This window comes from Sus scrofa, chromosome 17, assembly GCF_054392235.1.
Source record: "Sus scrofa isolate SSC_HxYL_T2T_F1_AM1 chromosome 17, Sscrofa_HxYL_maternal_Yorkshire_Landrace_v2.0, whole genome shotgun sequence".
Taxonomy (NCBI): Eukaryota; Metazoa; Chordata; class Mammalia; order Artiodactyla; family Suidae; genus Sus; species Sus scrofa.
The window spans coordinates 51,836,085-51,846,938 of NC_139399.1; the positions used below are offsets into that span (position 1 = coordinate 51,836,085).

Here is a 10,854-nt window from a genome sequence, read left to right on the forward strand (position 1 = left end):
AGCCCCTAAAGTGACACTTTAAGGTCTTAAAAATTAAAAATTCTTAGCTATCCCTGTGGTTATAAGTAAGAATTTTGAGAATGCAGGTTTTCCAACAGCAATTTTAGTCTTTGATAGTTCTTTAGGACACTACAATAAAGAGTACTTCTGAATTACGTTATTAATTAAAACTAAGCCGTTTGCATGTAAAATTTAGTAAGATATTCCCAATCACATCACTAATATTTGGAGATAAGCGTAATCTGTCCACATGGTCTTTCAGAAACTTACATACCAAAATCTACCTACAAAATTACTACAGCTGTAGTGAGGCTAAGCCCCTGCTCCCGCCTCCCCCCCCCACCCCCCGCCCCTTTGGCCATGCCTGTGGCACATGGAAGAGCCTGGGCCAGGGAACAAACCCGACCCACAGCAGTGATAATGCCAAACTCTTAACCAGGGAACGCCTAGGCTAAGACCTTTGAAATAGAACTCTGTTGAGTATTAGTATCAGCACATAGGTACAAGTGTTTTCAGAAATAAAAGAGAAAATAATTTATTATGTCAAAATAATTCATTTTAAAGAGAAAACTTTTAAGCAAAGATATTCCTACATAAAATCTCTTGCTCTGTTCCCTTAAAGAAATGACATCCTTCTTAACCTACAAGAATCATTCAGTCCGGATCCCGAAGTCCATGTGACTCACAAGAATTGGGCCCTCTACTCTATTAGATACGATGGGGACTTTCTGGAATGTTCCTCTCCTCTTGTGACTTAAGTGGTACACTCTTAGCAATACAGATATTGTAGGACAGAATTTCACCGCAGGTTTCTACTCTGCTGCCTTGGTAACACTCCAGATGCAGAGGCATCACTCTAACTCAGTCACTCCTCTGGGCTTTCACTGCTAAATGTTTTAGTTTTTACATCACCTACTGAACAGAGATTTTAGCCATCTACGGACTAGACCTGAAATCAGCTAGGATTTCCTGATGCCTGTGTGGTTGGCTCTTGGTATAACCACAGGAAACAACTTACCCCAGGGCCCCACAACCTTCAGTAGCTACTGTTAAATTCAAAAGAGAAATGATTCTTGGCGTCTCCAAGGTGGGTCCTGTCTATTAAATGACCGCTACTCTCTTTGCACAATCATTATGGACATACATTTCTTGCTTTCCCAAAATTCTATATCTAACTTACAAGCAACTACTTTTTACCAAAAAGCTTTTAGGCATGAAATGTCCTATACATCAGGACTGACAGTCATCTCTACCCTTTAAGGCCCAGAACAAAATCCCTGTTTAAAAATTACTCAGATAAAGTATCATTTGGAGCTAGCCCTTTCCGTAAAATATAAAAAGACAACTTTATATTTTTAGCTCCCATTCCAATTTAGAATGAGAAAAAATAACCTTCTAAATGAGAGAACAAATAAACTAGAAACCGAGAGAGCGAGAGAGAGCGCGCGAGAGAGAGGTGTGAAATGGTGTCACAGCTCATTGGAGATGAAGACAGGAGTAGCACAAGGACAAAGGAGAGGAAGAGTGAAACTGACTGAAAGCACTTGAATTCATATTCTTGCCAAGTGCATATAGTCCACCTGAAGAAATAACTGGGAGTTGGGCTGAGAGAGTAAGAATCTTGATTACTTCTAGGTGATAACTTACAGGGAGCTTCAGAATGAAACTCTCTCAACTCTCTGCTCCCCCATTGGTCTGTCTCTGCTTTGTGCCACATGCCCCAACTGGCCTGGTGCCATATTTGTCATGCACACACATGCCTCTTCCATCAGCCTGTGAGCTCAAGGGGCAGAGTCTGCACCTTCTTTCTTACTCTATCTCACACAAGAATCAACCTACTGAAGATGCTCAGTAAATGACCGACAAAGTGAATTAAAAACAGACAATACTTATAGGACAGGGCTAAAAGAAAAATTTATTTATCAATCATGTAGACAAAGCACTATAAAATACATAGGTTTCTAACATAGTTCTCATCCCAAGATACCTCCATAACCTTCAGAACCAAAAAACAAAAATGAAAACTGCCTTTGGATAGACTCCGACAGGGATCTAAGTTCAATGTCAAGGTCTTGCCTTCTGAACCCAAACATTCCAGTGATGTAAAAACAACAGTAAAGAATAAGAGTTTTTCATAGAAAAAGTGTTGTTTCTTTTTTTCGATAGAAACTGATCATTCCAGTCCACAGTCACCTTCCTTAACAACTTTTGCTTCTTGTTAGTTCATCTTAATTGGGCCCTAGCCAATTGTCAGGTACCCTGGATCATTTTTGGCAGCTTTGTGGTAATAATCCAGAATCAGAAAAACAAACCAGGAGTTCTTGTTGTGGTTCAGCAGTAACGAACCCGACTAGTATCCATGAGGATGCAGGTTCAATCCCTAGCCCCACTCAGTGGGTTAAGGATCCAGTTGCTATGAGCTGCAATGTAGGTAGCAGATGCGGCTTTGATCTGGCATTGCTGTGGCTGTGGCTGTGGCTGAGGCCGGCAACTGCAGATCCAATTCAACCCCTAGCTTGGGAACTTCCATATGTCATGGGTGCGGTCCTAAAAACAAAAAACAAAAAACAAAAAACAAAAAACAAAAAAAAGAGAAAAACCAATTCAACAAACATATACTGAAAACCTATGTTTTCTCTACAAAGTCCCAGAGATTGATAAAGAATAGTTCTTCCCTTTAAGAATATTCCATTTGAGTAAAAGGAGAAAACTAAAGAAAAGAGATTACTGATGGAGCAAGAGATAAGAAATAGGAAATGAGAAAGATACTAACAACTTACTAAGCTTGTTTCCCAAGCCAGGCATTTCTTACACCTTTTATCTTACTGTCTCCATATGACAGCCAAAAACCAAGACATCACGGCTCATGCCTAAGCTTCTTAGATGCCACATAAATCAAAGTAGAGCCCAGACCTAATGCTGACCTGAGTGCTGGCAAAGTGTGATGTGGGGATAAACACACCCTGAACTGCAGTTTCAAAGGCACGACCAAGGTTAATATATCATAGGAGCCGCTCAGCACATAGCCCAGTGGACATGCAGAATCGCCAAGTCCCTAAGACTGCACCATCCAAGAGGCACCAAACAGTGACATGGACACATTACCACATGCTTAATTTCAGGGAGAATTTGCAGAGATTCGAATTCTTTCACTTTTGCAGGATCTACGTCTTCCTCCAGCTCCCACGTGCTTTCTTCATAAGGCAGTGAGCACCACTTCACCAGGTAATGCGTCACTTCCTGGTGGGAAACAGGAGAGAAACTTATGTTCGTTCTCCTAGATTAAAGGAGTCGATCCTACACTGATGAACCTGTGAAAACCTCCCTACAATGCAGCACACAAATGCCATTAAAACAAAGACCACATGTTAACAAAATAACCAAAATATGAGGCAGGAAGGGAAGACACTTGAGGAGAGTCAAAAAGTCAAATACGCACCTCTCCTGTTTCTGCATCCTTGGTGTGGGCCACCTCCAAGATGCGATCGACCTCCACATAGTCTGGGTTGAACAAGTCTTCGTCAGGCTGAGGCAGACAGAAGAGAAGAGTTAAGAAGGGACGCCTTCCATCCAATCCAACATCCACAGTTTTCTCCTAAGTGACCGCCCCCCCCCAACTCCGGGCCTGATAGGAAACACAGAATGAAAATGTGAAAATAAGTCGCCTCGCTGACATTTCTTCACTGTCCCCAAATCCTGCATGTGCAAGTTCCTGGGCCAGGGATCAAACCCTTGCCACAGCAGCAACCTGAGTTGCCACAGTGACAGCACCGGATCCTTAACCTGCTGTGCCACAAGGAACTCCTCTCAGGACTACATTTAAAGGAATAACCACAACTTACATAGCACAAAAATCAGCACAAGGAGGATTTCTGGAGAAAAGCTTTGAAAACCCAGAATTACAGTTCGTTCTTCTTATTAAAGAAGAAAAACGACAGCAGCTGACATTGGAAGGCGGCATGAGGGAAGCTTGAGGAGTACAGATAACATTCTGCGTCCTGATCTAGGCTACGCAGGAGTGTTTATTTTGTAAAAATTCATTGAGCTGTACCCTCACGTCTGGTTTACTGTTAAGTATACTACACTTCAAAAAAAAAAAAAAGTATACTCACCAAACAACAATAAGCAGCATTTAGAAATATGTAATGTGTGTCCAGAGTTATGCTAAGCGTTTTCACCTAAGCCTCAAAACTATGGCATAGTCAGTGCTCTAAATCACTTTACAGAGGAGAAAACCGCCTCTGAGAGGTTAAAATGAGCACGTGACCAAGGTCGCAAAGCCATGTGAATGGGAACATTTACCCAGGTCTTTCTTGCCCAGCAGCTCTCCTCCTGAACTGCAGGGATGTTCTTACTGCCTGTTAAGCTGGAAGGCACCTTAGGAGCTGTCTGGTTTTAAATTCTAACCAACATAGAGAATACTTTTTTATAGCATCCCTAGCAAATCCACCCTGATTCAATTATTCCTGTGTTCAGGAATTTTTTTATCAGGAGTTTCTTGCCCTCTAAGACCCAACCCACTGCCAAGACCTACCTCTCCTGTTCAGTCACAGCGTCACAATCTCTATCATTATTACTATTAAATTACAGCCTGGTTTTCCTCCTGTAACTGTGACTCATGGGTGTGAACTGCTTCCTCCACAGCAGCACTGGCCAAGCCTATCTCTTCCCTATCTGAACACCTCCCTAACCCCAGGTGTTCAGTGTTCCTCAGATGCCATGTTTCTAGATCCTTTGGTGATGCAGAGAGCTTACCTTTGTGGAATAATGACAATGGGCCAGGCGCTATGCTAAGCACTTCTACCAAGACTGTGTCATTTAATTCTCCCAGGTGTTCTGTGAGGGGGATACTATCAGGAGTTCTGCTTTACAAAAACGGAGGACACTGAGTCTGAAGGAGCTCCTGCAATTGGCGCAAGGCCACCCAGCTGTGTGCGTGTGTGTTAGGGGTGTGGTTCCAGAGCCCAGGTTCCTAACATGTGCATCCACTTTCTACCTCTGCTCTCAAGCACTCAGACACGCCTCGGCCCCCGACCACTGCTAGCGTCCTCATTCAGGTGCCCTCAGGTTTTTCAAAGTCCCTCACGGAATCCTGGTACCCACATCAACATAACACTTAGGAATGAAAAAAGCAAGGCACAGCAGGGCTGTTCCATGGTGCCACCTAGGGTTAGTGGTACCTTTTAAGCAGCCCAACCCTACTCTTGGCTCACAGCAGACTTGTAATTAAATGAACAAGAGCTTTTCGCTCTAGAACTGCTATGCAGTCATTTTCCCCACTCCAAAGCTGTAAAGATTTAAAAAATACCAATGTATGACCTGACATTTAGTTATTGCCCTTATCACTTCATTCACCCTTGCCTGACCAGGTAAACCCAAACTGTGATCCTGTCATTTATTCCCCCAGCACTGGGTCTGGGGTTTTGGCGTCAGGGTCTAAGAGAAGGCCTCCACCCCCAGGGAGTGTGGGAACTCACCGCCTTTCCAGCCTGACTCTCCTTCACAGGTGCCCCGGCTACCTCATAAAGCGGCTGCAAATAATGGGAATGACCAAGTTCTACCCAAAACGAGGCTATTATTTATTTCATAACAGTATCATTAATGCACATTAATTCACAAAAACGTCAGATGGGTCAAGACTGAAGACGGTGCTACAGGAACTACTCCCTTCTCTTACTCCTCCTTCCTTTCACGATGGCCTCCATCTTCTCAAAAGCCTTTCCTGCCCGTGAGAGTATGCTGTGTTATTTCTACACACTCTAAGGCAATTTTCTCTCTACTCCCAACCAAGGGGGAAAAAATAAATCACTCCTGTGGGAATAAATCAGAAACTAGACACACAGGGCTTTGTAAGCTATGTTAAGGACTCTGGACTTTATTCCAAGACGGCAGAAAGTGCTGAGAGGTCTGGAGCAGGGGCGGCATAAGGCAACCCCCCTCTCTTACCTGGCACAGCCAAGCGTGGCTGAGCACAGACCCTGCACCTAGTACCACGGGTAGAAACACGAGGCCCACACAGCCCTGTCTGTCTTGCAGGGCTCAAGATGGAAGACACAGACATGTAAACAAGTCGCTAGGCTGCAAATACATGCTAAAATAGAGGTGCGAATGAGATGTTCCGAGAACTGAGGGAGCGTATCCAACAGCGCGCTTCAGGATGGTTGTTCCAATTCTTGTCCTTCCTTTCCCTGATGCTCTATGAAAACAGCTCTCATGGGCTTTACGGCCACCCTGGAGAGAGCCCTAAGAGTCCTTTCTCTTTAGGGCTAAAGAGAAAGGACCCCACTTTGGGTGTTAGGCTGATGTGGCCCTTTATTGTTTGACATGATCGTAATTTTTTGTCTCTTGCGGAGGAGTATGATATGAACAATGAATTCATAAGTATGTGTAGCAATTTCCCGTAACTTGATGGCATCTGAGAGCACACTTAAGGTCTAGTATTTGTAACTACATTTAAAAAATAATTTGTATTGCTTTTTTCTTTTTTTGTCTTTTTAGGGCCGCACTTGTTACATATGGAGGTTTCCAGGCTAGGGGTTGAATCAGAGCTACAGCTGCTGGCCTTCACCACAGCCACAGCAACGTGGGATCCGAGCCATGATCCACGACCTCCACCACAGCTCACGGCAATACTAGATCCTTAACCCACTGAGCAAAGCCAGGGATCGAACCCGCATCCTCATGGATACTAGTTGGGTTCGTTAATCACCGAGCCACAACGGGAACTCCCTGCATTGCTTTCTTCTTAAGTTATTATGCATAAAATTGAAAAATTACAGGTTTAAGAAAAAACAGAAATCACCCACGATCCCATCAACTGCAAAAAATCATGTCAGCACTTTCATGTACATTCAGACGTTTTCTATGCATTATTACGATGATTCTTTTCTCCTGCACCACCCCCTAAACGGAAACTGTTTCGTACACTGTAAGAGCTTGGCATCCTCAACTAACAAGAGTTTAGTGTTCTAAGAAAAAGCTGAGTGTTCTAACACTCAGCTTCTTCTTGTATCATTAATAACTGTCCTCCAATATTGTCTTCATTAGCTGTACTATATCGCAGTCTGTGAAATATATCATCATTTAACAAATGTCTATTACCTATTTGGTTTGTTTTCAACTTTTTGCCAATACCAACAACTGTTTATCATAGTAAGTCTTCACACAAAGACTCGAAAATGTCCTTAAAATAAATGATGGAGTTAGAACTGCTGGAACAAAGGATACGAAAATATTGAGACATTTGAAGTTTGTTGTCGTGCTGCTCTCCTGACAGGTCACCCTAACTTATGCTCCTAAACAGTGATGTAGGACAGTGTCTCTTCCCTACTTCACCAGCAATAGATAAAAAAATGGCTTTAAAAAAAAAAAAAAAAGATTCCCGTTTTATTTAATATTTGCTTTTTAGGGTCACACCTGCGGCATATGGAGGTTCCCAGGCTAGAGGCCGAATCGGAGCTGAAGCCTCCAGCCCATGCTACAGCTATAGCCACGCGGGTTCCAATCTGTGTCTGTGACCTATACACAGCTCACAGCAGCGCCGGACCCTTAACCCACTGAGCAAGGCCAGGGATTGAACCTGTAACCTCATGGTTACTAGTCGGATTCGTTTCCACTGTGCCACAATAGGAACTCCAGAAGATTCCTGTTTTTATCTGCATTTCTTTGCTAGTGAAATTGACTATACTTTTGTATCGTTAGTGACTAATATCCCCCTTCTTTTCTGAATGCCCTGTTAACTGTCCATTTTTTCTACTTGGGACTATATTTATCTTTTTGAATTATAAGAGCATGTCTATCATTAAAGCTACATGTCATATATATGTGTGTGTGTGTGTGTGCACGTACAATGTGTTTATATGCAAATAAGGCAGCTTCCATACCAGATAAGAAGGACATATGCCTGGTATGTCTGTTTGCATTAGTGACATATACATATTTCCAATTATGTACTTTTAAGGTTTCTTTATGGCATTTCTGTTTCTGCAGAACACTACAAATACTCTCAAGTCCAAATCCATCAATCCTTCTCCTCTTGCTATAGGTACCACGCTTAAGAACTCCCAAGCTTACACATTTACTTATTTTCTAACATTTTACTTTTTTTTCTTTTTTACATTCAATCTTTACGTCTTTTTGGAATTGCCCTAGTAAGAGAGGGTGGGAGGAAGAAATGAAAGAACGATGTGCACATTCCTTTTGCCCTGGCTATTTACAGGTACTCTGACCAAAATGCACATTCTTAGAGCTGTCAGTTTATAAGGTTGATCCTTATTCCTTAGTGGAAATTTGTTTTCTTTGGCTTAAATCTGGACAAGTTTAGTCACAAACCAGTGCACACTCAGCAACCTGACTTGATGACAGAGCTACATGGGACTTCAACTTGAAGAAACTTAAACCAAGCATTTAATACTGCAAGAAAAGCAGCAATTAGTAAATATTGCTTCACCTCAGTAAAAATGTGCTTCATCTGGGCTTGTTTATTCCTAAATCGCTTGATCTTCTGTGCGATGCGAGGATCCTTTTCGAGCTCCTCCATTGTGGCCCATTTACAGTGTAAGTAGGAACTATCCAAAGACACATAAATCGTGAGACAAGGGCATAACCTGCAGATCATCAAGCTTTAAAGTGTTTCAATAACCAGGATGACCATCTAACACAGCAGCAGTGGAGTGGCTTGTGAAACTGCTGGAGACTGGGCTTAGAAGGGCCTCGCCCTCCAGGACAAAAACAGGAAACAAAACAAAACAATACAGCAATTCCAAGCAACTGGTCACTCTGTAGCTTCTACAGAAACTGTCTCAGAGCAGGGGGAGGGCAGGTACAGGCAAGCTATCCTTCATACACATTAGTAAAGGAGGGCACACAGCCGAGAAAGAAAGAAAAATGAAGAGGGGAAGAACGTATAGGCTAGAGAACCGTGGTTCTCCACTCTGGGTGCAAGTGGGAACTGCAGAGGGAGTTGTTAAAACATACCAATCCTTGGGAACTACTCCCAGAGTATGAGCCAACTGGGCAGCATACTTGAGGGCAGCAAGCGCTTCAGTGGTTTTTAAAAGCTCTCCAGGTGCCTATGTGTAGCCAAAGTTGAGCACTGTTGCCTAAAGTGAACTCGAGTCAATCAAGGTCTGTGGGTCATGCCTTAGGGGCCATTCTTGGAAAATACAGAAGATAAGGATGTGATGAAGGAAACAAGTTTTATTCATATAAAATCCAAATACAAATAAAACATTAAACAGACGTACAAATTTCTATACTTGACGTAGAACAGCTCCAAGTCGAATGGGGGTTCTCCTGGGTGAACCTGTAACCAAAGGCAAGCAGTTATCAGCCGAGATCCCCACAGATCACCATTGGTGCCCAAAAGAAAACAGGTAAATCAACAGTTCTTCCTGGTTTTAGAATGTATTTCTCAAGGGTATTTTCATTTTCCCAGGTCATTTTCTGATGGCTACTGAGCAGGTTTTCTAAAGGCTGAAAACACAGCTGGCTAAATAAGGTGAAAAAATGGTCCTCCGGGTGTCCTTCCAAGGTCAGGCTGGGAGAGCATTCAGCTGATAAAGCCAAACTGGGCCAGGGCTCAGAGAGCTGGCGGACCACAGCCTAGGGCAGAAATGACAACATGCATTTCTGGCATCCCCCCAACCGTCCCCCACGAACACCAGTGGTGTTCCCTGTCAAAGCAAGGAAATTTACTTCCACAAATACTGGAAGCAAAGATAAAACTATGCTTTCACTGGCACCAACATACTCTTTCACTCCAGGACTTTTCTCTAGAGGATCCCTACGACGGCCCTGAGGTGTTTAAAGGAAAAGATGTTTTCGTTGGGAGTCTTTTCCCGTTTTTTCCTCTTGGCCCTCTGATAACTTTCAATAGTCTAGAACAATTGAGGGATAAATACCTTTTGCTAGAATCATAATGAAGGGAAAAAACTGGTTTGAGCCATACTCAAATATTTAAGAATTTCATGTCCTGGGAGTTCCTTCCCACTGTGGTGCAGCAGAAACAAATCTGACTAGGAACCATGAGGTTTCGGGTTTGATCCCTGGCCTCACTCAGTGGGTTAAGGATCCAGCATTGCCATGAGCTGCAGTGTAGGTCAAAAATGTGTCTCAGATCCTGAGTTGTGGCTGTGGCTGTGGATGTGGTGGGCAGCTGTAGCTCCGATGAAATCCCTAGCCTGGGAACCTCCATATGCCATGGGTGCAGCCCTAAAAAGACAAAAAAAAAAAAAAAAAGAATTTTATGTCCTAAAATCTTCCATTGGAGGTAAAAATAAGTGTCAAACTAGCCAAACAGTGCCCTTGCCTGGCTGTCATTCAGCTAAGAATGACTATTCCAGGCTGTCTCACCAAATATCTCTTCACAGAGGGTATAATCTGTGCTAGTGATATAAGAGCCAGAAACATCAGCCACCAACCTCCTGGACAGTTTTAGATGCCAAGATCTTCTCAATGATATTTGCGTCATCTTCTGGAGGCTCCTGGAGATGGAGGTTAAAAAGAGAGTGAGTTCCTGGCACCACAGAAGCTATGAAATAATTCTAGAAGAATAGGTACTACTTCATCCAAGAGGTCATCTTTGAGAACTGAGGCCCCTTCCTCTCAGCCCGCAGAGCGACCAAAGGGTCACCCACATGCTAACCTCTGGGCACAACCTGATTGCCTTCCCCTCCCACGTGACTAGAGATCTTACTCTGTTTTTCAGATGCCTGCTCTCATACTTGCCTCCAGCCTCACTAAAACTGGTCCTAAGACTTCCCTTCTCTGCCAAAACTGCTGACATGTTGTGGCATAAAATTTTCAAAAAGGCACAACATAAAAGAGTCTGAGGCCTTTAGAATCAGAGGGCCT

The 10,854-nt window shown here is 43.2% G+C and overlaps 1 protein-coding gene across 25 annotated transcripts in view; it reads right to left on the bottom strand.

Moving 5' to 3' along the window:
* The window catches only part of CHD6 (chromodomain helicase DNA binding protein 6), a 216,833-nt gene that overhangs the window by 90,825 nt on the left and 115,154 nt on the right, over positions 1-10,854 (bottom strand). For all 25 annotated transcript variants that reach the window (XR_014832359.1, XR_014832360.1, XR_014832358.1 and 22 more), the window contains 5 exons: positions 10,422-10,484; positions 9,246-9,304; positions 8,450-8,567; positions 3,440-3,526; positions 3,106-3,240 (listed from right to left, as the gene is read on the bottom strand). Coding sequence is in view for 16 of the 25 variants with exons in the window: in XM_085003934.1 (XP_084860060.1) it covers positions 3,106-3,240; positions 3,440-3,526; positions 8,450-8,567; positions 9,246-9,304; positions 10,422-10,484 (462 nt within the window). In the remaining 9 variants the exon portion in view is untranslated. The remainder of the gene's footprint in view (positions 1-3,105; positions 3,241-3,439; positions 3,527-8,449; positions 8,568-9,245; positions 9,305-10,421; positions 10,485-10,854) is intronic.